Genomic DNA, 25,259 nt, shown 5'->3' with positions numbered 1-25,259 from the left:
ATAACCTTGGTCATAACAAAACTCCAAACCGAAGTCCAACCCTTAAAATCTCGTGGGCGGGTCACTGGTAAATCACCAACGATTATTCTTCATGTCCATCCGCACCACCGAATAGCACGGTTGGCGACGTACGGTGCGAAAGAAGTTCAACATATATCCCGCTCAGTTGCGGGGGGGGAGTTCATTCGCTTCGTTTCTTTGTGTCGAACTGATCCTCGCGGACGTGAACACTTCTCCTCTGTTCGGGTCCTGTTTCTCCTACCTCTACCCCCTACCCCTGCCTAGGGCAATATCTGTCGAGCCGCCCAATATTTTGGCAACACTTTCCCGCATCGATATAGCTATGACGGACCAAGGCAAGACGACACAAAGATCCCCCGTATAGCCTTAACAGACTGTAGGGGCAAGTGCTGTTAGCGAGCACCTAAAGACGACACACACACATACACACACATACACACACACACATACACACACACATACAAAGATAAACAAAGATCCCCCGTATAGCCTAAACAGACTGTAGGGGCAAGTGCTGTTAGCGAGCACCTATGAAGGCCGGAACGGTACACGAGGGGGTGGGTGGCCAGCACCACGCCCGACCGCCTTTGTCTCCCTAGTGGCGATGTTTACACACCGCACCAGGTACTCATTTAAGGCTGAGTCGACCTAGGGGAGGCCCAGGACACACACATACACACACACACATACACACACACACATACACACACACACGCACACGCGCGTGCACGCGCATATGCACGCGCCACATGTGTAGGCGAAGAGCGGTCAAATATGTTTCAGAGCAAAATGCATTTAAAGTATCATGGATCTATTTTGGCTTATCTCGAAATCCCTCAGCATCTGCATTGTATTCATGCACCTTAATGGATTACGATAATACTCTGTATTTATGTTTGCAAATATTGTGATGTCCGAATCATTTCTTCTAAGGCACCGTAACACCAAAAGCCTTCGGGCTGAGATGGCAAACGTGTAAAAGTGTGCGTCGATGTATGTGAGAATACATCAAAGACTGTTGCGCGGACTCTAACCCCTATTTGACATCGTGTTGACGCCACTTGACATCATCGCGGTACGGCGATATGAATTTGTTTTTCATATTCTTCACAACGACGCTCACCAGCGCTACAAGTTAGGTCTGGTGCTTGAGATCACTTGCGCAGAAAATGTCAACAACGATCTTTATATGCAGCGGCGGATTATTGTTGCAAGTTGGTGCATTACTTGCGTACGTTCATACGCACGTGCATGCATGCGTGCGTGGACATTCCACGTGTCTGTTTCAATTCGTCGAAACAGAACTCGAAATCAACATTTACGCACGTAATGTCCTCGCGCGGAACACGCACGCATTGGAAGAAGATAAAAGACAAGACTGTTGGGGGGGGACAAGTGCTGTTTGCGATCACCTATTGTCGCCGGCACCGCACTCGATGGGGTGGGTGGCCAGCACAACACGCCCGGTCGCCTTTGTCCGCCTGGCGCTGATGTTTTGCGCACCGCCGCACCAGATACTCGTGTGACGTTGAGTTCACCGAGGGAGAGGCCCAGGACCGATTAAGATATTTGACACCGATGTTGGCCGCGAGCGAGAATCGAACTCAAGCCGCCCCGGTTCGTAACCACTACGCTACCGCTTCCCAAACCCCCTTGAAGGAAGACACATACGCATGCACACACACACACATATACATAGTACGGTGGCGCTTGTGAAGGAAGCACGCTTGTAACACTGGAGCACTTCGCATGGACTTACTGGAGCACCACTTCACCTCCTCAGCCTCGCAGAACGCGACGCGGCTCTCGAACAACAAAGGGAATGGAGGAGGAGGAGGAGGGGGGTGCGGATGGAACCGCGGCAACAGAGACGCTCTCCACTCGCTCGCGCGATGCCCCGCAAGTTCACTCACTCGGAGCGTTGCACTCAACAGCGCTTATCTCAAACCCTTATCTTAAACGCCCTACCAACCCCCCCCCCCCCACATCTAAATTCAATTTACAAATAATAGCGCGAAGTTTCGTAAATAAAACTCAGCGAACGAGTCACACGCACACACACCGCGCGGGCGCGTGTACGCAACGTTGGAACCCGTCGTCGAATTGATGCTCTCAGTACTCAGGCGCTTCTGCTGAGGATTATGTGTGCACCATTGTGTGTCTGACTCACACGCCATATGGCTCACTCGGGTATGGTTAGGTTGGGGGGGGGAGCAACAACGCACAGACAGACAGACAGGCCGGGCAGCTGATATGCAGAGGGACTCAAAGAGAAGGGGGTAGGGGGGCGCGTGGGTGGGGGGGGGCACCTGGGGTGTGGGGGCGACTTGACACGGGATGTCGCTATTTAGATGGAAATTTGTCAGCTACAGATCTACAGCGTACAGCCGGCAGGCAAAGAATACGGGCAGCAGGGATAAGCACTTAACATCACAATGGGAACGTGCGCCCGCGTGCGTGTCGATAATGTATTGGTTTAATATATGTTTCTTTCCAATGGGCAAAACATAACAATTATAGGGATTTAATAGCGGCACTTTCCTCTAAATACGTCTTTCTGGATTAGTTTATGTTTTAAGAAATGCGAGAAATGTGCACTTAATTATGAATAAATAATTCATGCTCTGTGCAATTTGCAAAACAAAATATACACAAACTCGATGTACTGTTGCAGCGTGTGTACGCGTCTGTTGTCTGTGTGTACTCGTGTGTGTGTGTGTACTCGTGTATGTGTGTCTACTTGTGTGTGTATGTGTGTACTCGTGTGTGTGTGTACCGTATATAGCCTTACGCATCTATATACATTACAGTTCATTACAAATTCTGTAATTTTGCAACGAGATATTAGGAGTAAACCCGCTTTACGTTACTTAAGCATGCCGTTATGAAGTTATCCTAATTGTTGTAACATATCGTGTTTTCAGGATAAGCAAAGGTGACACAATCATATGAATAGCGAAACGCTTTATTCGTGTGACATTGTACGCATTTCCCTCGTAACGTTTTGACCACCGCTCAGATGTAACTTCACGAGGATGTTGTTTAAACCGCCGGAAGAAAAGAAAAGTTGGTATATAGCGTGCATAAAATACAAACCATAGCTCTTGCGCATTGCAAAACTTGCGCGATGTTATTGGAAGTGTATTATGTTGAACTTCTTTCGCACCGTACGTAGCCAACCGAGCTAATCGGAGGTGCGGGGGAGGAAACAACACACTAAACACGAAAATCACTTCTAAAGATATTAGTTTTCAAACTAGATTGAAAAGTGCATATCTACCAGTGGCTTCCGAAAATCGGAAGGAAGAGCATTCCAGACGGCCGCGGAAGCGCATCTGAAAGCGCCACGCGATGCGGTGACCGTTTTTGTTCGATGGCTTAGCCAAAAGCCGCTGCCGCGAGGATGACCGGAGTTCGCGTGATGGTTTATGCTCCTTGACGAGATCATCAATGAATTGGTGGTTCATTTGTGGTAAGCACTTTGCGTGTCATGAGTGCGACCTTCCAATGTACTCGTTCGGCAAGCGGAAACCAATGCAGCTCGGCGAGCAGTGGATGGGACACGGTCGGATCTTGCGGGTACCCGTCACGACACGTGCCAGAGAATGTTGTACACGCCGCAGATGATGGAGCATAATGCAACAGTGATTGACGGGCTGCAGCGGGAGGAATAGCCCAGTGACTGGGGCACTGCGCTTCGAACCCGGCAGCGCCATGAGTTCGATTCCAACTCATGGCTCTCGTTCAGTGGCAGAGTGATATATCTGCACCGATCCCGAGCGTATACCCATTATTCACCAACCCGTACTGGTGAAGTGCGCATATCAAATAACCCGCGCGATTGACAGGATGTTGGTTGGAGAGGCTTTCATCCAACGGGCATGCTGTTTAAGTATTTTCGCTGTGGAGGTGGGGGGTCTCGCGCGGTCGGACTCGTAACACTGCAAGGGACCGGAGCTCGAAGTCCGTGCGCGCAAATGTGTGACCTTTGCAAATCGCTTATTCACGTAATACGCATCGAGCGCAAAGTGTCTCCACACGATTTTTGCAAACGACAATCGCTACGGTTGTACAATAGTTTGGGCCACGTGTGCCCGCTTGTAGAACACCATCCGGTTACCTGCGCCGCAAGGAAAAAGCTTGAGCGAAGTTGATGATAAACACCGTCGTATGCAACCACCGGAATTGCTCGCTTTCTTTCGGCTTTAGCGTCACACTTCTCGGGAGGGGAAATATTTCGGTTCGTTATTGGGGGGGGGGGGGGGGGGGTCATGGCTTTCTGAGTGGTTAGCACGAGATGCAAAGCAACGAAACCGATCAAACTCCGGCTGGAGGGTGGGGAGTTGGGTCCAAATTCAGACTTTTCCAGTTCAGAAATATATACTCAACTTTAGTTACAGCAATATTTGTAGTCCTCCTTAATCATAATCAGAATGTTAACTGTCGTCTAATATGCATCAGACGGGTTGATATGAGTATCAAACAACGTTGGTTATCGTGTCTGACGCTCGCCGCTGTGTACAGCTCTATAATAGACTCAGAGCGCTTTGATGTTGTGGGCGAGTAGAGATAACGCAACGAGTCGCAATGCCTCTCCAGACCTCTGGAGCGGGGAGTTGATCAGGGACGACGTTCATCTTGAGTTCAGACTGTGGTGAGTAAACCGGTGGACGGCTTCAGGAGAAGCCTCGTGGTCAACACCCGAAGCGGGCATTGGGAGATCCTTGATGACCCATTGCCGTCGGTGATAGCGAAGTCTGAGGTATCCGATGCGTTTCAGACCAAACTCATCCGCTCGACCGCGTTGACGTTTTCACTATCTCTCTCTCGTTCTAGTTCTCGCTCCTTGCATCGTTTGGCACACTTGGGCAACGTTCTGGCGATGTTCATCGCGCGCACCGTTGACTTTATTGAACTCCCCGTGCGACCCGCGAGGGCAGCGCGCACGGCACTCAAACCCGGGGAAATTACGCGACACGAGTATCCGATTGAGATCGCTATAAACCGCAGTGAGGGTGTGTGTGTGTGCGTGTGTGTGTGCGTGTGCGTGCGTGCGTGTGTGTGCGCGCGTGTGTGTGCGTGTGTGTGCGCGCGTGTGTGCGTGTGTGTGCGCGCGTGTGTGTGCGCGCGTGTGTGCGTGCGTGTGCGTGCGTGCGTGTGTGTGCGCGCGTGTGTGTGCGTGTGTGCGTGCGTGTGTGCGCGCGTGTGTGTGTGTGCGCGCGTGTGCGTGCGCGTGTGTGTGCGTGTGTGTGTGCGCGCGTGTGTGTTCACGCGCAACTGCATCGTTCGCGTACCGTCGCATCTATTAACAGGGCGTCTTTGCAAAGTTGAGGGTTATGCGAGTTTCTGTTGCACAGGACGCCACGTATTTCTTTTTTGTTATTTAATCAAAATCGTATTTCGCACGTCCCAACGCTCTGTGTATCTTGGCGTGCGTAATCGGGAAGGGAGGAGCATCGCCGTATCGGTTAGCGCACTGCACGAGGGAGCCGACCATCTGAGTTCGATTCCCAGCCACGGCTATAACAACCAGTGGCGATGCGTTTTCTAAAGTGGGCCTGGGCATCCCCTACGTCGACTAAGCCCTAAATTAATTCCCGGTGTGGCGGTTGTGTTACCATCGCCATTGGGAGACACAAAGACGGCCAGGTGGGTGCTCGCTGAGAGCACTTGCCCCAGCAGTCTTGTTTTATCTGCACGGGGGATCTTTGTTTTGTGTGTCTGTGTGTACGTGGTGTTGGCCACCCACTTCCCCTCGTGTGCCAAGCCCGGCCTTTATAGGAACTCGCTGACAGCACTTGCGCCAACATTCTGTTGAGGCTACACGGGGGATCTTTGTCTTCACATTTTTATTTTTTACCGCATCGTCTCCACTGCGCATTATCGCACGATTTCTCGAGGTGTCGAGGCTGGTAGTTGAAGAGACGCACAGGGACACCACCCACTACAGTCTATATTCGGCCCCCGCACGCAGCGAAAAATCCATCGTCAGTACCGCCAAAGCGGGAGGGAGACTTCGCAGCCGGTGCGGCTGTTTAATATTGGAGCTCAAGGTGTCCTGCAAGGTACACCGCGTGTGTGTGAGCAGTCGCGAGTTGAACGCACGGCTGTGATACACGCAAGCCTGCCAACCTGTCACGCCTCGTGTCGCAGCTTACAATGCGCGTGTGTGTACAGACATACATTGTGTCCGGGGATCAATGTCTGTCCGTATATACATTCGCGTCTACATTACACACGGGGGGCACTGTGTGTGTACGGACACGTGGTACACATACAGGGGGGCAGAGCGCGCTACGAACCTGGCAACCCGGGTTCGATTCCCTCTCACGGCCAACAGCAGTGACAATTATCTGAATCGGTCCTGGGGCTCCCTTAGGTCGACTCAGCCTCACATGAGTACCTTGTGCGGTGTGTAAACATCGCCACGGGGGAGACAAAGGCGGTCGGGCGTGGTGTTGGCCACCCACCCTCTTTGTGTGTTGTCCCGGCATTCGTAGGTGCTCGCTAACAGCACTTGCCCCAATAGTCTCTTAAGGCTATACGGGGGGATCTTTGTCTTTGGTACCCTTACAAAGGCGACTGCTTGAGCAAAGAGGTGTTTGCAGAGTGAGGAGGTGTAACGCGGTTAGTCGAAGGGCAAGTGAAGGGACGCGTGTGAGATCCGCTTGTGCGCTGTCGTAACTGACAGTGCAATACTCATTCAAGCGAAGCCTGACTCTGCTGATGAGAGACCGTACGTCGAAACCGGCCCAGAGGTTTGCTTGTATTTAATTAATTGCTGCTGAAATGATGCACTCGCGGAAGGCCGTGGACGGCTGATGGGTTGTGTAAAATATACTTTTATTTTATTTTACGTGGAGATACGAATTTATTGTGTGAAGGAGATATATTGTCCGCTTATTTATTTCGTACAACAACAACAAAACAAAACCGTCATTCCAGACATCACGATCTGCAGAGAAGACTTCGCTTACCCCTCCCCCACCCTGCTCCCGATGTGCTAAGCTTCACTGAAGTTTTCATCAACACTTCGGACACGTGTTTCGTGTACTATTCATGGGCGGGAGACGTGAGTTCGACTTACAGCTATGCGGGTTGACATGAGCGGCTCCAATTTACTAAACCCGCACGAGCCAGCGTGCGGGGAGAAGGGTGCCTTCATCCAGCAGCGGAGTGACAAACGTAAATACGTTTCGTGTAATCATTAAACGATCCGTACACGCCTACGGTAGTTATACAGACGTTTTGAAAACAGCATTACACATTACACGTGTATTTTAAGCAACGGATTTGTTAAGCGTTCGATAAAGGCACGAACGGTCTCATGGTTGAGTCTGTTTCGTGTAAAAAAAATCAACGGGAACGCGTGGCATTTGTTATTGATTCAAACGCTGGAGTTCACAGCCCCCTGCAGACCTGAGCGGCGGGCTACGCGACCAGATCGATTTAAGAAATCGCCCAACTGATTTGTCCGCAAACTGAGCGGGTAGTTGCGCAACAGCAAGGAAATAGAACGGGAATATAATTCAGGATCGTAACAAGCCAACGTGATGAAATGCGTCAATGCAAACGCTTGAAAGTTGAGCCTGTCTCTCCGGCAAGTAACTGGTTGCGCAGCCGCTCGCATGCAGAGACGTCCACATCCACGGGAATAAGTTGCACGCAACCCGAATTAGCAAACTGATCGCTCGGGCCTGGACCCGACTTTTGTACGCTCGGCAACTATCCCGCATGGGTCAACATTCCCCCCCCGTCCGTCTTTCCCTGTACACCAGCGTTCAGCCTGCAAATGAGACGCAGGATATTTTACCTTTCTCCAGTCTGCCAGGTGTTTTGTCTATGTTACACGCATCGCAGTGACGTGTCATGGACAATTTTTGTCAGCCCACTGCCGGATGAGGGCCTCCCCGCGCCGTGCGGATCGTGAGGGTTAATTGACCGTAGCGCCCCACACTAAAGGTGCTTTGTATCCCATGTATAGTGTATATTGAGGGTTATCCTTACATTATTTAATTCGACATACGCATTGCATTAACAATGCAATGCTTACGGATAATAGCAAGCCCCTTGCATCTCATGTGCGTATGCATATCAAGTGATGTCGTTTATTTTTGGTAGCTATAGCTTATCGAATACGTACGGACGATTATGATCGACTTAGCGATGAATGTATAAATGACAATGACGTTCAGCAAAGGTTAGAAGGCTGCCAATTAAAACGGAGTAGAGTCCTACGCTGTTAAGTGGAAACATCCCAAAAACCACGAATTTCTAATTTGGGCTGTCAAGGGATGACAGCCGCGGTAGGTTGACGGTTGGTTTACTCCCAGGGCGGGGCTCAGTCGAAAGTTCCACGCCGCGTACGCGTCGTCTCGTGCTGCGACGAAACGTTCAATGGCCCTCGTCAGAGAACCAAGTCGTCTCCCGTGCAGTGTGACGCTAAAGACGATAAAAAGCGCTGCCAGAGATCGCCAGTTGTTGTATCATACGCAAAGCGGTATATTCGCAACTTTCAGAGCTGTTAAAAAAAAACGCAATCCCTTTGTCCTACGTGAAACACATACATATATATTGAAATTTAGCACGTCTCGTGCAGACCCGATCTGCTTCATCCGATGTTTTATCTCCGTGTTTCACTTTTTTAAATATTCAAAGCAGAATAAAGATTCCACGTTGGAAAGACAGTTCTGTTAGCGAGCACCTATTACATAAGGCTCACACAGCACAACGCGAAGAAAGAGTAGCCAGCAGCACATCCGGTCGATCATTGTCTGCTAAGTACCGATGTGTACATACCGCATCAGGTACTCGTTTCAGGCTAAGTCGACCTTGGGGAGGACCAGCAACGGTTCAGATATCTCTCGCCAACTGACGTTAACTGTGGCCCCGAATCGAATTCAGGTGGACGGGTTTGTTACGGGCATCCAAGCACTATAAATACTCTCCCACCTATATATATCCTTTGACAAAGACAAAGATCCCCCATATAGCATTTTAACAGACGAAAGTTTGAAGTCAAAATTTTAACAGACTGTTAGGGCAAGTGCTGTTCGCGAACACCTATGAAGGATGGAACTACACACGGGTGGGAGGATTGTCAGGCCTGCGATTGATGCGTTTCTAAGTGCGGCCAACAAGAAGATCGTCTAGTGTTCCACTGAATCCTTTGATAGGTGGATGATCTTTATTTATAACCAGGAGAAACCTCTCTGGGAATTACAATGTGTTTCCAGGGAGATTTGGATTAGAACAAGTACATCATATGCAAAGTGTAAACGCATATACTCATACATCATGGGTGTTGATGTATATTCTTTATCAGAAACACTCAATCAACACAGAGGCACCCAATGTACGTGTTACACATCTCTCCCGTGTGTCAGGTTATCTCTCGACCCGCTCGCTTTTGAAAAATGTGACTCAAATGCTCACGCGTTGGACTCGCACGAGTATGCACAGCTGCCAAGTCAGTGCTGTTAAGCATTGAACTGCAAAGAACAAGATACTCAACACATTTGTCAACAACACTGTGACCTTAAAATTAATATCTGTATTAGGCGACGTTTCGGGCAATGGCTCTTCTTCATAGCGCATAAGCGGATGTTGTATGCGATAGGAAACATTGCAAATAAGTGAGGCTCTGATTGCCGTGATGTCACCATGCTCTCTGAGTTAAACGTCATCCATCATGAGAGCATATCCGTGTATTGTCAGAACTGCGTGGTGTTTCCACCCATACATAAAATGTGTGATAGTCCATCGGCATGTTTGACTATCGAGACTATCATTATCCAACGGCATTTATAACAATAAGAATTTCAACTTGTAACGCGTTGCACTGGATTCACTCACTGTCAAACCAGAGAGAGAACGACTCAGAGGCACGAGGAGAAACCACAGACGAGCGGGATGGCAGCAGCCACGTGGTGAGCCGGCGACAGTAATTGCCAGAGCTCTGCAGTCCTCTCTATATATTATTCCGTCATAGGTCAATTAATGACCGGAGCACTCAGAAAATTCACGCATGCGAGGGGGCAACACTCTATCCCCGTACAGATGGAACAGGTGGAGTCCGCATTTTTGCTGTACCGCCTTCTCCTGGCCAACTAGGGTAGGACACCTTTTCGACGCCCACGGGACTGGAGTTTCCCAACATTTGCGCGATCCATCCACCCTCGCAGTCTCCACGGTGCTGGGTTATAGACCACGTGCTTAGCCACAACTACCTGGCGGTGAGAAGACAACTCTCGACCGATTTCAACCTCCCGAGTCGCATTAGCAGAGTCTGGCTTGTTAAACAAATGCTGTTGCAGGGTTTTCAGATTATTCTTTGGTTCTTTCGGTTAAGTCACGTCTAAAGATAAAATAATAAATTAAATAATAGCATATGACGTTTCGATTGCAACACAAGCAATCATCATCAGGTATAAAAGAAATAGCAACAAAAATGTAACTAGAAAACTATAGACAGACATGCCTGATGATGATTGCTTGTGTTGCAATCGAAACGTCATATGCTACTATTTAATTTATTATTTTATCTTTAGACGTGACTTAACCGAAAGAACCAAAGAATTAATTCCTGCAGTCACGAAAGCTCAAAAATTAAGGGTTATCAGATGTTATTTGCAAGAGCACTCCATATAAACTGCAAATAATAAGAGCACGTTTTAAATACGTTCACACATATCTCACGCGACAATTTTTTTCAGCACTAAAGAATCTCCCCCCCCCCTCACGTCCACGCCACCCCCTCTTCTTTGCCAGCGATTAATAACACGTGTAGATATGTACATCTGTAAAACGGTTCGACTCCGATGTAGTCGCTAATGCATTTCTTTACTCTGTGACTTGTACAACTAGGAGCAATCAATTAACCGAGCCTCCTCGTTAAATCACGAAAATGCTGCGTCGAGATAATAAAAAGCGTGCTCTCTCCAGACCCAGAAAATACATTATTCCGCGCTGTAAAAAAATTGTCTCGTGGATATCTGTGAGAAAGAGCTTTATATCTCATCGGATTCCTCCAGTGTAACACACACGTGTTCTGATTCTGTTACCTTTCCTTCCCAAACTTCCCGGTTCTCTCCCTCCCTCCCTCTCTCTAGAGTTGACGCGCGTTCTCACACGTCCAGCAAGTCAGCGACTTTTGAGAAAGTTTACACAACATTTTACAGAACCATTTTATGATGAGTAACGAATCGAGGAAGAAAAATCGTGCTCACGCGTGGATTCTCATAGCAGATTTTCAACATGCGTTTGTATTCACGTAACTGTTTAATTCGAAATAATCACGTTACGTTTCACGTTGTACAGTATTTTTTGGGCGATCCTTTTTTTTGTCTGGTGTTCTCTTACGGTAAGTGCCTTATAGCAACACAGCTTCATACGAACATTTCCTTCAGATTGAATCGTCTTCACGAGCGTTATCGTGACCCCCTATCAGGGACAGACAAGACAGATAGAAGACGGACAGACGGGCAGAGTCAATACATTAACGCTTTCAACATTATTGGCAACGCGTTAAAAGCTAAACTTTACGCAGGCACGCGTAACCCTCGTCTTGAATGTTGCAGGGATAAGTTTCCCTTTTTGTTTTGTTTCATTCGCTCCTTCTCCGAGTTCACTGCGAGCATCTCAGAGGTTCTAGCTCAGTGCCCTGATAAAATAGCGGACCCGGCTCCTTTCCCACTGGGATTGCGAGTGCGATGGGTGTTCGGCAGCGTGTGGGGGGTGTAGGGCAAGGCAAGATTGTGGTGGAGGGGGGAGGAGATGGAGGAGAGTGGGGGGTGGGCACAATAATGGGGGCACCACCTTATAGCTTGAGGTGCAGCAGATTGAGTTACTCCCAACACTCCGCTCTCTGTGGCCGCGGCAGCCGTCGATGTGAGACCCGATCTGGAGTCTAAACAGTAAACGTTTGCGTTCGCGGCCAGGGAAGGCACAGCTGAGACGGGGCTAGCGGCACGAGCCACCCCCCCCCCCCCCCACACATACACACATACAGGGCTTTAGGATCCCTGTGTGCGGCCTGGACACTCGTAGCATGACATGCAAACAGTATGACATACAATTAGTACGCGCTCCAAACTGTGCCAGTTTTAATGGATTTAAATAGGGTTATTTAAAGCACGTGCTCTTTACAAGCCCCTGCCTACCTCTTCCCTCTCGCCCCACTCCCCTCCACGCGCCCTCTTACCTCTCCCCTCTCAACTCACTCTACTCCCCTCCACGCACTCTCCTACCTCTCCCGTCTCATCTCACTCTACTCCCCTCTACGCACTCCCCTACCTCTCCCCTCTCATCTCACTCTCCTCCCCTCCACTCACTCTCCTACCTCTCTCCTCTCATCTCACTCTACTCCCCTCCACGCACTCTCCTACCTCTCCCCTCTCAACTCACTCTACTCCCCTCCACGCACTCTCCTACTTCTCCCTTCTCATCTCACTCTACTCCCCTCCACGCACTCTCCTACCTCTCCCCTCTCATCTCACTCTACTCCCCTCCACGCACTCTCCTACCTCTCCCCTCTCATCTCACTCTACTCCCCTCCACACACTCTCCTACCTCTCCCCGCTCATCTCACTCTACTCCCCTCCGCACACTCTCCTACCTCTCCCCGCTCATCTCACTCTACTCCCCTCCACGCACTCTCCTACCTCTCCCCTCTCATCTCACTCTACTCCACTCCACGCACTCTTCGACCTCTCCCCTTCATCTCACTCCCCTCCCCTCCACAAACTCTCCTACTTCTCCCCACTCATCTCACTCTACTCCCCTCCACGCACTATACTACCTCTCCCCTCTCATCTCACTCTACTCCACTCCACGCACTCTTCTACCTCTCCCCTTCATCTCACTCCCCTCCCCTCCACAAACTCTCCTACTTCTCCCCACTCATCTCACTCTACTCCCCTCCACGCACTCTCCTACCTCTCCCCTCTCAACTCACTCTCCTCCCCTCCACGCGCTCTCCTACCTCTCCCCTCTCATTTCACTCTCCTCCCTTCCACGCACTCTCCTACCTCTCCCCTCTCATCTCTCTCTCCTCCCCTCCACGCACTCTCCTACCTCTCCCCTCTCATCTCACTCTCCTCCCTCCCACGCACTCTCTTACCTTTCCCCTCTCATCTCACTCTCCTCCCCTCCACGCACTCTCCTACTTTTCCCGTCTCATCTCACTCTACGCCCCTCCACGCACTCTCCTACCTCTAACATTTCATCTCACTCTACTCCACTCCACGCACTCTCCTACCTCACCCCTCTCATCTCACTCTACTTCCCTCCACGCGCTCTCCTACCTCTCCCCTCTCATCTCACTCTCCTCCCCTCCACGCACTCTCCTACCTCTCCCCTCTCATCTCACTCTCCTCCCCTCCACGCACTCTCCTACCTCTCCCCGCTCATGTCACTATCCGCCCCTCCACGCACTCCCCTACCTCTCCCCTCTCATCTCACTCTCCTCCCCTCCACTCACTCTCCTACCTCTCCCCTCTCATCTCACTCTACTCCCCTCCACGCACTCTCCTACCTCTCCCGTCTCATCTCACTCTACTCCCCTCCACGCACTCTCCTACCTCTCCCCTCCCGTCTCGCTCAACTCCCCTCCACGCGCTCTCCTACCTCTCCCCTCTCATCTCACTCACCTCCCCTCCACGCACTCTCCTACCTCTCCCCTCTCATCTCACTCACCTCCCCTCCACGCGCTCTCCTACCTCTCCCCTCTCATCTCACTCTCCTCCCCTCCACGCACTCTCCTACCTCTCCCCTCTCATCTCACTCTCCTCCCTTCCACGCACTCTCTTACCTCTCCCCTCTCATCTCACTCTCCTCTCCTCCACGCACTCTCCTACCTCTCCCCGCTCATCTCACTCTCCTCCCCTCCACGCACTCCCCTACCTCTCCCCTCTCATCTCACTCTCCTCCCCTCCACTCACTCTCCTACCTCTCTCCTCTCATCTCACTCTACTCCCCTCCACGCACTCTCCTACCTCTCCCGTCTCATCTCACTCTCCTCCCCTCCACGCACTTTCCTACCTCTCCCCTCCCATCTCGCTCAACTCCCCTCCACGCGCTCTCCTACCTCTCCCGTCTCATCTCGCTCAACTCCCCTCCACGCGCTCTCCTACCTCTCCCCTCCCATCTCGCTCAACTCCCCTCCACGCGCTCTCCTACCTCTCCCGTCTCATCTCGCTCAACTCCCCTCCACGCGCTCTCCTACCTCTCCCGTCTCATCTCACTCTACTCCCCTCCACGCACTCTCCTACCTCTCCCCTCCCGTCTCGCTCAACTCCCCTCCACGCACTCTCCTACCTCTCCCGTCTCATCTCACTCTACTCCCCTCCACGCACTCTCCTACCTCTCCCGTCTCATCTCACTCTACTCCCCTCCACGCGCTCTCCTACCTCTCCCGTCTCATCTCACTCTACTCCCCTCCACGCACTCTCCTACCTCTCCCCTCCCGTCTCGCTCAACTCCCCTCCACGCACTCTCCTACCTCTCCCGTCTCATCTCACTCTACTCCCCTCCACGCGCTCTCCTACCTCTCCCGTCTCATCTCGCTCAACTCCCCTCCACGCGCTCTCCTACCTCTCCCGTCTCATCTCACTCTACTCCCCTCCACGCACTCTCCTACCTCTCCCCTCCCGTCTCGCTCAACTCCCCTCCACGCACTCTCCTGCCTCTCCCCTCCCGTCTCGCTCAACTCCCCTCCACGCGCTCTCCCACTTATCCCCTCTGATCGCAGTCGACTCCGTGTAAGACCTCGAGTTCAACCTCTTCAAGCGAGACCTGAAAGCGCATTTAATGTCCACAGAGCCACGACAAGGCACCACGCATTAGATTTGCTCTTAGCTGATTTAGCATTTCTTAAATTACTTATATACTTTGCACACACTCTCCCCGCTAGCAACCAAGGCTTTCTGTGGAGCGATCATTGGGAGGTCGCTGATTCTCTTCTCTGAAACTCCCCGCTGCCTTCCGCTGTGCGTGTTTTTGACTCCCTGCCCCCTGTTAAAATCTCGGTCTCAAACCACGTCATTTGTTTTACCGCTGCCTAGGACTGCCTTTATTTCTCGTAAAAAAAAGTCTCTACTGTGTCTGTAACGGCGTTTTGATATGCGGTTGTATAGTTGGACTTTAAGTAGTGACACCGCTTGCCTTTGCTGATATATTGGCTACGTAATATCGTGACACGGGAGCAACTAACTCCATGCGTGCGCCGTGTGTGACTTTAACGCGCGGATCTGAATTGAACTGGAGTCGAGAAGAGTTTACCGGTGACACATAAAAACTGGCAACTATTCGCACCAGATGTAGTTACACACGACTCGGTTCGCGTTGGCGTGAAAGAGACGCTCTCGTGATAATTGATGCTTGATCATCACCTGCATAGTAACTGCACAGTCGCACGCATGCTCCAGGTCTCGATGGATGCGTGCCTCTTCGTCGAAGCAGAATAAAATAAGTCGACGTTGCAGAGAGACCTTCATCCAGAATTGGATTGATTATGGCTGGTGCTGATAGAAATAATGATACTGCAAAGTTTATCGCCGTTTGTGAATCCACTGGTGGATGATGGAGGGCTAATTCAAGCTGTGTCGGTCGTGGGGGTTTGTGTGACCATACTTCATCACGCTGGCCATTGCAGGGTGGCGAAGAGGTAGTTTGGTTGGTGGGGGTTGGGGGGAGGACTCTTCATATATCACACGCCACTGATGTTAGCCGTGGCCCGTATTCGAACTCGGGAGGTCGGGTTTATGGCGCAACGTGCTAATTACTGATTCCACACAAACGCAATACAACCGCTGGTGACTTCGAGGTCGGTCGATCATACTTCACCACGATGGGCATCGCGGGTCGGCGAAGGGAGGAGCCAGAACCGGTCCAGGTACAACTCGCCCTCGATGTTATCCGTGGTCGGGATTCTAACTCAGGTGGGCGGGATCATAGCCCAGTGTGTTAACCGCTGCGCCACCGCTCCACATCAAGTAGAACGTACTACGCGTGATTCTACCGACAAATCCACTGGAACAATGAAAGCTCATAACGCGACACGCCGTCTGTCAGTCGAGTTCTTGTCTCCCGGGCTGGTCGAAGAGCACAAACAGCATCGTCACTGGGTTCCCAACGTCGTCGAATGTCAGTGTCCACAATGCAGCTAGCACTGGACTTGCTGCTCAATGCCCATCGTGGCCATCCGCACAGCGGGGCGGGTGCAATGATTCATTCATTCATTCGGCGGTGCGATCCTGCAATGCGTGTGCGCGTGCGTGTCAGCGCCTGGGGGTAGAGTCGTCGACAGTGCACTGAGCTTACAGAAACGGAAGAGCCGAGTTTGATTTCCAGTCACGGCTACTAACGTCAGTGCCGGGTAATCTCAGAACGGTCTCTGGGCCTCGCCTCGGTCGACTCAAGTGTTTAAAACGCGTTAGCCGCTGCGATGTGTGAACATCAGCACGCGGGGAACCGAAGGCCGCCACGCGTTGGTCGTGGTCACGCCACCACCTCCGGCCTTCATTAGATGATCATCATTATCGCGCTTGTTTACCCAGGAAAGCCTCGCTCTGTGTGCAGCTAAGTTGAACTTCTTTCGCACCGTACGTAGCCAACCGTGCTAATTGCAGGCGCTATGCGTCTCGTGACTCGTTTTGCGGATGGGCTTGTCAAGTTTTCTCAGTCGGGGGTGTGCTGGTTTGGTATGTATAATGCCAATAAAGCGAACTTTTTTTTTATATTTCCCAAGTTTGGACCACGATTCCGGCACACAATTGCCTACTTTTGCTAACAATGTCAGGGAATGTTTTTGACGTCCAGCGTGAAGCAAGCGGTTGGTAATGTGGTAAACTCGTAGTAATATCGTGCTAATGTGATACTATCGTGGTAATTACACCCGCAGTATTAACCAGGGCAGCCCCTGGATTCCAACCATGAACCTCTGCAGCTCGGGCATGCTCGCCAATAGCCCTTGCCCCAACAGTCTGCCATATAAAAAAACGGCTACACGGGGGATCGTTTTGTCTTCATCAGTGTGTGATGTCGCGAGTGAAATTCGTAAATTGTTTGATAGCTTGTTACAAACAATCTCGATCGTGTCCTAAATAGGGCCACAGTTGCGTTTTCACCATCGCACACGCGACAGATATATTGAAGATTACGGAGACGTTGGCATGAAGTTTAAGATGTAACAACATATACTTTTTGGGAAATGATTACTACACGTGCGTGGCAATTTGGTTATTTAAATTCCGATTGAATAATAATTAGACAGCAGTTTGAGCCGGGTCAAATTTATTTTTTTACGCGAAATCCGGAGATACTTTTCTTATAGTTGTCACGAGTCAAGGTTTGTATAGAAATGAAACCGTAAAGCAGCTTGGATGCATTTCTATATAATTGATTATTGTGTTAAATGTTAACTATGAAAAGTCAATGAACGAGTTGTTGTCCTCGTCGTCGTCATTATCCATCGGCTATCCACTGCTAGATGGAGTTCTTCCTACGATGACGCCACACCTCACGGTCCAGCGAAATACACAAACAGGATACTCTGCCGACCACGTGAACAAAATAACATTCCAACCGGCGGATACGGCCAAAATTAACAATTATAACTATCGCAATATCCGCATGTGTTGTTCCACGAAAAAAAAGAGTCAAATTACAAACGTACTCTGTCTGGTGTGAAACCAAGCAGTCGGCTATCGTGTTCAGCTCTCGGCTCTGTTCTGTGGGTCATCGAGCGTCCGCTTCCAGTCTTGTTGGCCGGCGTCTCTTTTCGGCCTATTTTTTTTTGGCGAACTCCGCGCCGATGTCATCATCACCAATCATGGGGCAAATCGCCTGGACGATGCTCTTCGGACGTTTTGTCAAGACCTGAATCTGACAACTCATTTATGAACCCCCCCCCCACCCCGCACTCCTCCCTTAACACGACCGCACGATAAACGCGCCCCGTGCTGTGAATCTCCGCGAGTTGCCGCAACTTGGAGCGCGCTAGGTCGCGGGGTCGAGGCTGTGGGCTTGGGTAAAAAAAGGTTGCAGGGGGGGGGGGGGGTTGTGTGGAGGACTTGGTGGGAGGTGGGCGATGGTGGTGGTGAGTGGGGGTCGAGGTGGGGGCGTGGGCGGTAGGGGGTTGGTGGTGGAGGGCGTGGGGAGAGAGAGAGAGAAAGAAGAGGGTAACATGTGGCGCCCTGTTCGCCGCGCAGATGGCTCCACGGAGCGAAAAAAAGATTTGCATTAATTTCGCCTTCGACTCGGTTTCCCCGGTCCGGGCGCATTACCGGGACGCGTTGAGGGCACGCGGCGCGTCCCCGCGTGCCGCAAACCTCGTCGCGAACGGCCGAGAGCGCCGGAGAATAGAGCGAGCGTGCTCCGCCACCACCACCACGGCCAGCGGCGAACATAAGCGCTGACATCCACGTTTTGTGTTGCGAGTGCGGTCGCTTCTCGAGTTGGGTGGGAGGGGGAGGGAGAGGATGTGGAGGAGGGTGGGAGGTGGTGGGGGAGGGGGAATGAGGGGCGGGAGAGGGAGTCACACTCAGAGGCACACAACCGGAGGCTATATCACTGAAATAACAGCGCAAACCATGCGTGCGATATTACATTATGGGAATTTGAACAATTAGTTGAAATGGGACGACGATCTGGAATATGTGTTTAGCATATTGCGGCGACGGCTCCGAAAAGTAAATACGTTTACTGTGTGTGATGTGCACACCGCCTCCACTCAAATGTATCTTCTCTGTGTTAACCTTGATGGCAGTGCCGGCGTAACGCCACCTCCTCCTCACCCTCCTCTTCCTAGCACTTTGCGATGTATTCGCGACCCAGGCACACCCCAGAAAATCTCCATAACCCACACGCAGCGTAACGCGCGGCACCCCAAAGGGCCAACCCATCACCGCACACCAAAGCGCATCGCTACACGCAACGGACGCGCACATCCAACTGTTCCTATCGGCGCGGGCGCACACACGCACACATAGCAACTATCGTTCACCACCAGCGATTCACCACACAACCGCATTTCATCACCGTATACAATCCCCAGAACATCACCACGCAATCCAGTAAATCGCCAAACGCCGCCGCATCATACCGCCGCACACTCACAAAACATTACCGCCCATCTCAGCGCATCAACGTACACACACAGCTCAGCACCACACACCACCAGCGCATAACCGCACAACCCCCCCCCCCTCCCCAACCAATGACGGACACACCGCCAAAGCTTCACCGCTACCCTCCCAGCGCCACCGCACACCTCATCGGACTGCCCCCAAAACATCAACGCAGCCCCCAGCGCGTACTCGGAGCCCGCACGAAGCCAGCGCATCACCAAAAGTCGCCCCGCCGCACACCCCAACGCACGGCTGCACACTCCAGTGTCACCGCACACCCCTCAGCGCGTTACCGCACACGCACAAAGGAGCGACTAACGGGACGCCCCAGTTAATGACCGCGCACGTGAGCGCTCCGCCGGAGACCCAAGTTCACCACCGCACACCTTCAAGAACAGTTTTGCGCACACCACGATTGGATGACCACGACCCAGCAGCGATGCCCCCGCACGCACAAAGCGCACCCAAACGCGCGAACGCAACTCGTCGCTTATCAACACGTGCCCGTCACTTATCATCGCGCGAGTCGATGATTTTCGGGATGATAACATTCGCGATGCGGCTGAAGTCTGCTCGCCAGCGCGTTTCATTATTCATTTCCTGAGAGATTAATTCGACGCGGCCGGTATTTGTACTGCCCCGAGCCCCGCGCCGTGGTTGATTCATGCGGCACCCAGGCACCTCTTGCGCGTCCTCTTCCTCGGTGGTGCCGAGTGCCGTAACGGTGCCAAAACGGAGCGATGTGTGGCGAACAGAGACGAGGATTACAAATGAATACTCGATTCTGTGTTCGCATAAACGCGCGCGCCAACCCATCGATTTCGTTAAAGATGTTCGTTGGTAGTTGGAAAGCGCCCGCAAAGCTGGCACACTCGTTGTGTCTCACCGAGAAAGAGCGATGCACGGGAGCCTGAACTCGTCCGTCGTGAGTTGTATGGCTCGGATATATAACTGTTCGGGCGCGAATCCTGTGAACTCAAATAACATGTGCACGCGAAAACTATGCACCCTATGCGCACGTTCTGCCGAATGTATGTGTTTGTTATCATTAATCATAGTGGCATTTCACGCGGTCGGATTTTCCGAAATAATACAGAAAAAATATGCTTCAGTGAAAGTTACTTTATGCTTTACAGTTCAGACAAAGCAACCCCATATAGTCTGAACAGAGTCTGGGGGCAAGTGCTGATAGCGAGCACCTATGCAGAGGGGGTGAGTGGCCAACACCACGCCCGGCCGCCTTTGTCTCCCGAGTGGCGACGTTTACACACCGCACCAGGTACTCACGTTTAGGCCGAGTCTACCTAGGGGAGGCACAGGACCGGTTCAGATAATCGTCACCGGTGTTGGCCGTGAGAGAGACGAGGACTCGGGTCGCTGGGTTCGTAGCGCAGCGCGCTAACCGCCTAACCACGGCTCCCGCAGTGGTATACACATACGTACACATACACACGAGCGTGCTTGATACGTTTAAGTTTGTTTCGATTTGTTACACGGATGATCACGTTTAGCCAGTTGCCCGGCTATTTTACAAGGGTGATCCGTGGTGCGTGAGCACAGCAACACCAAAACAAAAACGTCATCAACATTGCAGATAACGAGCACCCGGTTCCGTAAGGAATATTGTACAACGAACAAACCGAGGTTAATTGACGGTCGCAAACGAAACACACGTCGGCCATGAGCAGTGCAAGTGTTACGTGAAAAGTTCGGTGCACGTAAGCTCTGTTTTTTCCTCTAACAGTGGCACAAACACACGCAAATCGAACTGGGTGTCGGAAAATCTGATTAGTTTGCCGTTGTATAACGTTTCCCTGCTCTGCCGTCCGCGATGTAAAATTCGGTAGCGATGACCGCAGTTTGCCGAACCTCTGGACATATTCAACAAAAACAACTTCGGGGCCGTTCGCGACTTGAGCGAGCGAGCACTAAACATACTAAGGTCACGTTCATCGTAAACAAAGCGGCCGGTCCGCTCCAATGTACATAGACGTTAAAGACGGCATGAGCAGTGTCACTTCTAAGTGCCATTGCCGCGAGCCCTGATACCAAGTTTGAGAACGATTCGCAATCATGAACTTTGCTCCGGCCTCATGCAATCGTTAATTTGCAAAAGAAAATAATAATAATAATAATAAGCAACGTGAAAGTGATGTAACCAGGCTAAATAAAGGACATTAAAGTTAAGTGATCGTTTTTTTTATCCCCGATCTGTCGATAACCGCTTTTAAAATCAATTGTTTATTTTTTATTTTTATTGAACCAAATCAAACAATCGCTTGTAGCCCGATGTACAATGTCCAGGGGTGGAGTGATAGCTCAGCCGCGAGCACAGGGCCCTATATACCCGGGGGCTTGAGTTCGATTCCCGATAGCGACGAACAAACATCAGGGCGACTAATAGCTGAACCGCTCACGCACCCCCCCCCCCCATTCCGACCTCCCACCACCACTAACCCGCATTAACCGGAGTGGTAAAGTATGGTCAAGCAACCGATACGCGGAACGACCAAAGGATGCACTTATTTCGTATTGTTACCAATCTTGTTATTATTATTGTCGTTGTGTCCGGAAAACTCACTATTGCAAATGCACAGGAACTCGTTCGCGTGCACACTTGGACACACACGTGCGCACACACATATACGCGTAACCGCAAAGCCGCCGCAATAACGCAACGCATGTGAAGTTATCTCCAACATTATGGAATGCTACGTGAAATAAAAGCGGCGACAAAGTCGTGATTTAAGTTGATTCTTTTGCGCGCCTGTGTTGTCGGGCTTTACGACAGCGTGAAATAAGTTTTTGTAACACATTTCGGTCTTACATTGATTGGGCCTGAAGTGAGTTCAGGCGATCGGCTCCTGTCGATTTCACTTTTGTGATCTAAGCAGCCTGTAGAATGATAATAGAAAAAGGCAATTTGAACATGTCTCACAGTGAAGACGGAGATACAGTTATTAACTATTATATCACATCATATAGCTGTAATTAAGTATGATTATTGTAAGGATGTGTTATTAAGCGTACGCAGTATATGATAACGCATTAAACAGATATAATAATACGGTGAATATGGAGCAATGTTTTAATATGAATCAATGGAAAAAATAATACATACTGATCGGTAGTTTTTTTGCAGAATCTTTCTTCCGACGCACTTGCCTATTTTTATAGTATTTTATAGTATTTTTAATAGTATTTGTAATAGTATTTTATAGTATTTTTATAGTATTTTAATAGTATTTTTTATAGTATTTTAAAAAAATGTTGCTGTGTTTCTTACATGAATAACCAGGGGGGACGTGTACAACTTTATTTAGCCCCGAGTTTTACGACTGGCATCATCACACGGCGCACATCAGAATCGGCTTTGATGCTGCTGCTGCTGCTGCGGATACTTCTTCACATCGACAGGCATCATCGCGTGCGTTTCTTTCTTACAAATGAATCAAAGAGAGAGAGAAACTAAACAGCGCGACGTTCGCTACAGCGGCGACAGCGGCAGCTGAGCACGGTGCTCGAATTTCGCGCGTGACGGCTCACTTGCCACCCCAAGCAACGTCCATCGACTCACTTTGTACGAAATTGCATGAAACGACACGCGCCGCGGACACGTGGTCACGTAACGGGCAGAGAAGAGGTGAGAGTTGCGCGGGTTTGCAGTTCGTCTGCTGGCAATCCGGTAGCGTCTACGACTAACTACGACTGCGAACAATTACAACAACGAACAGACTCCCGTGTTAAAGAGAACGCGACGGTGATCGGGCGCGCGACGCGACGCACTCGAAGTTGTTGGTGGGGGTGTTTTTTTGTTGTTGTTGTTGGTGGTGGTGGTGGTGAGCATTCGCATCGGTTGCCGTTCCACACGATGACCTATCGGACATTAGCACTTACAAATCGTTACGTTCGTTTGACATGAGCGTTCGCGCGGCGAGCAGCGGTCCCTGTTGATAACGAGAAGGCGCCGGGCTAATGAACACAAAGCGCTTTATCTCGGCTGTTGTCGTAATTCACGATGTGCATGAAGAGGCGAGAGACGCGTGTTGGAGCACAAGGCGCTTTGAATGGGCGGCACGCGACGCCGCGCGCGTTTCACTTTCGGAGCCGACAAAACGGGGCTCCGTTCCTTTAAACAAAAGAGAAGGGGGGGGGGGGACGACGACCAACTCTTAACAGGGCGCCTCTCGGTAACGCCGCGTTCTATAGAGAGGGGTGAAGCGTACAGCTCGAGGCTAAGGCACCTTTTACACCCTCCATTCTTTTTTATTTTCTCCCCTTCTGCCTCTAACTGAACAGCCCCCCCCCCCATCACACCCCCCCTCCCAACATCACCCCCCACCCCCCCCAACATCACCCAACCCCCGCACCCCCGCATCACCGCACCCCCTCCTTTTCCCGTCCGCCCACCTCCCCTTCTGTAGCACCCCCCGCGTGCGGGGGTCTTCGTGTCCATCAGCCGCCAGGCCCCTCCCGCCCAGCGCGGGGATTCGCCGCTCCTGCAGGGAGAGAAGCTGGAGCCTGGGAGAGGAGCGGATGGGGGGGGGGGGAGAAGGCGGGGAGGGGCTATCGGGGCCAGGCGCTCCGGGCCCGCGTCCCTTTTCCTTAAGGCAGCCGCGGCCCCGGGGCCTCACTCAGTCCTGAGTTTTAGCGCCCGGGAGCAGCTCCGGCTGGAACGTGCTCCCGCTCTAACTCGGCGTCAAGCAAAAAGAGAACGAGTCTTCTTTTTTCTCCCCATATTTCTTTTTTTTATTATTATTAAACCCCCCCCCCCCAACTGCAATTTTATAGTACCCCCCCTTTTTCCCCTCCCCTTCTCCTCCTCCTCCTCCTCCTCCCCTTTCCCGCGGCTCGAACCCCGCGGAAGGAACTGCACGCCCGCACAGAATCGCTCAGCGGGGACCAATGACGCTGCAGCCGGCAGAGCGAAGCCAAAGCAGCCCTTAAGAAGAACTCCAATTCCCCGACCGCTCGCCCGCTGGATTACTATATTATTCCGAGTGACTGAAGCAGGCGGCGCGGAATTGGATCACAACATTCCTGATTATAATATTATATAGCCGCCGGTGCCTACGACGCTTCGGAGACGTGGTATTAATAATTTTTAAGAATAATAATTTACAGCGAGAGAAACAAGGTGACCCGTCTCGAGGGGAAGAGAAACGCTTACTGGCGCAAGTCAACGGGAGTCCCCTCCTTGCGCGGTGTTCCAGCCGGCGAGACATCCCGCCAGCCCGTCCGTCCGCCCGCCCGCCTGCCCTGCCAGCCAGCGTGCATCCGGGGGTGCTTGTAAGAAGGGAGCATTGCCCCAGCTGAAGCTTTTTCCTCCAGCATCGCGCGTCTCTCCGGGTCCCCCTTCCACCGCTCCCGCCGTCCTTTGCCATACCACTTGCCTCTCTCTCTCTCTCTCCAAAGCAGCCAGCCAGATCCCACAGCTTTCTGTTGCCCAAAGCGCAGCCAGCTAGCGGGAGCGAGCCAGCAAGAACAGCCCAGCCAGCTCAGCTACTCCATGTTCGGCATCCAAGAGAGTCTACCGAGGGGCGGCTCGGGGCTCAAAGAGGAGCCGCTGGGAGGCGGCATGCCCGCCGTGCGCTCCTGGATGCATTCCGGCGTGGTCGATGCCAGCACCGCGGCGCAGAGGTGAGACGTTTCTCCAATCCGCCCACCGACGCACAGCACTCGGCATCTCCCACAAGCAGGGTTTTTTATTTTATTTTTCATCATCTTAACGTTTTTTTTAAATAGACATCAGCACGTGCTTGAGTTGTCTTACGCCGCTACGTGTGAGTGATGTCGAACCCAACAGTAGCCCACTCATCCCCATTTACGCTTGAAAGGGTTTTGGAGGATTTTTTTTACGTCTGTCCCTTTTTCGAGTAAGTGCACCTTCTGCGTTCGAACAGCTCCTTCAACTGCGGGTCATTTTAAAATCCCACGCTCGTACTTTTATTAAATTTCTTCCGCTATTCCTGCGTGATTTCTCTCTCCATCTCTCGTAGGACTGCCAATATATGAGACGCGCTAAATGTCCACTGTTAATAATTTAGCGATGCATGCGAAAGGGTATTACGCGTACGTGCAGGTATCGTGAACCCCGCGTGGCACCTACAT

The 25,259-nt window shown here is 51.4% G+C and overlaps 1 protein-coding gene across 7 annotated transcripts in view; it reads left to right on the top strand.

The window, feature by feature from the left end:
* The first annotated feature begins 23,648 nt into the window (after positions 1–23,648).
* The window catches only part of LOC133343461 (transcription factor COE3-like), a 99,027-nt gene continuing 97,416 nt past the window's right edge, over positions 23,649–25,259 (top strand). For 2 of the 7 annotated variants that reach the window (XM_061553097.1, XM_061553093.1), the window contains exon 1: positions 23,650–24,788. In XM_061553097.1, coding sequence (XP_061409081.1) covers positions 24,658–24,788 — 131 coding nt within the window. In that variant the 5' untranslated portion in view covers positions 23,650–24,657. Of the gene's footprint in view, positions 24,789–25,259 lie in introns of all 7 variants that reach the window. The other 5 variants (XM_061553098.1, XM_061553094.1, XM_061553100.1 and 2 more) reach the window with 3 other exon arrangements.

Source organism: Lethenteron reissneri, chromosome 17, assembly GCF_015708825.2.
Source record: "Lethenteron reissneri isolate LAM-NWPU_2019-01 chromosome 17, ASM1570882v1, whole genome shotgun sequence".
In the NCBI taxonomy this organism is placed as follows: domain Eukaryota; kingdom Metazoa; phylum Chordata; class Hyperoartia; order Petromyzontiformes; family Petromyzontidae; genus Lethenteron; species Lethenteron reissneri.
Note: the sequence above shows the minus strand (reverse complement) of the source record. Positions and strands in the feature narration are given on the sequence as shown.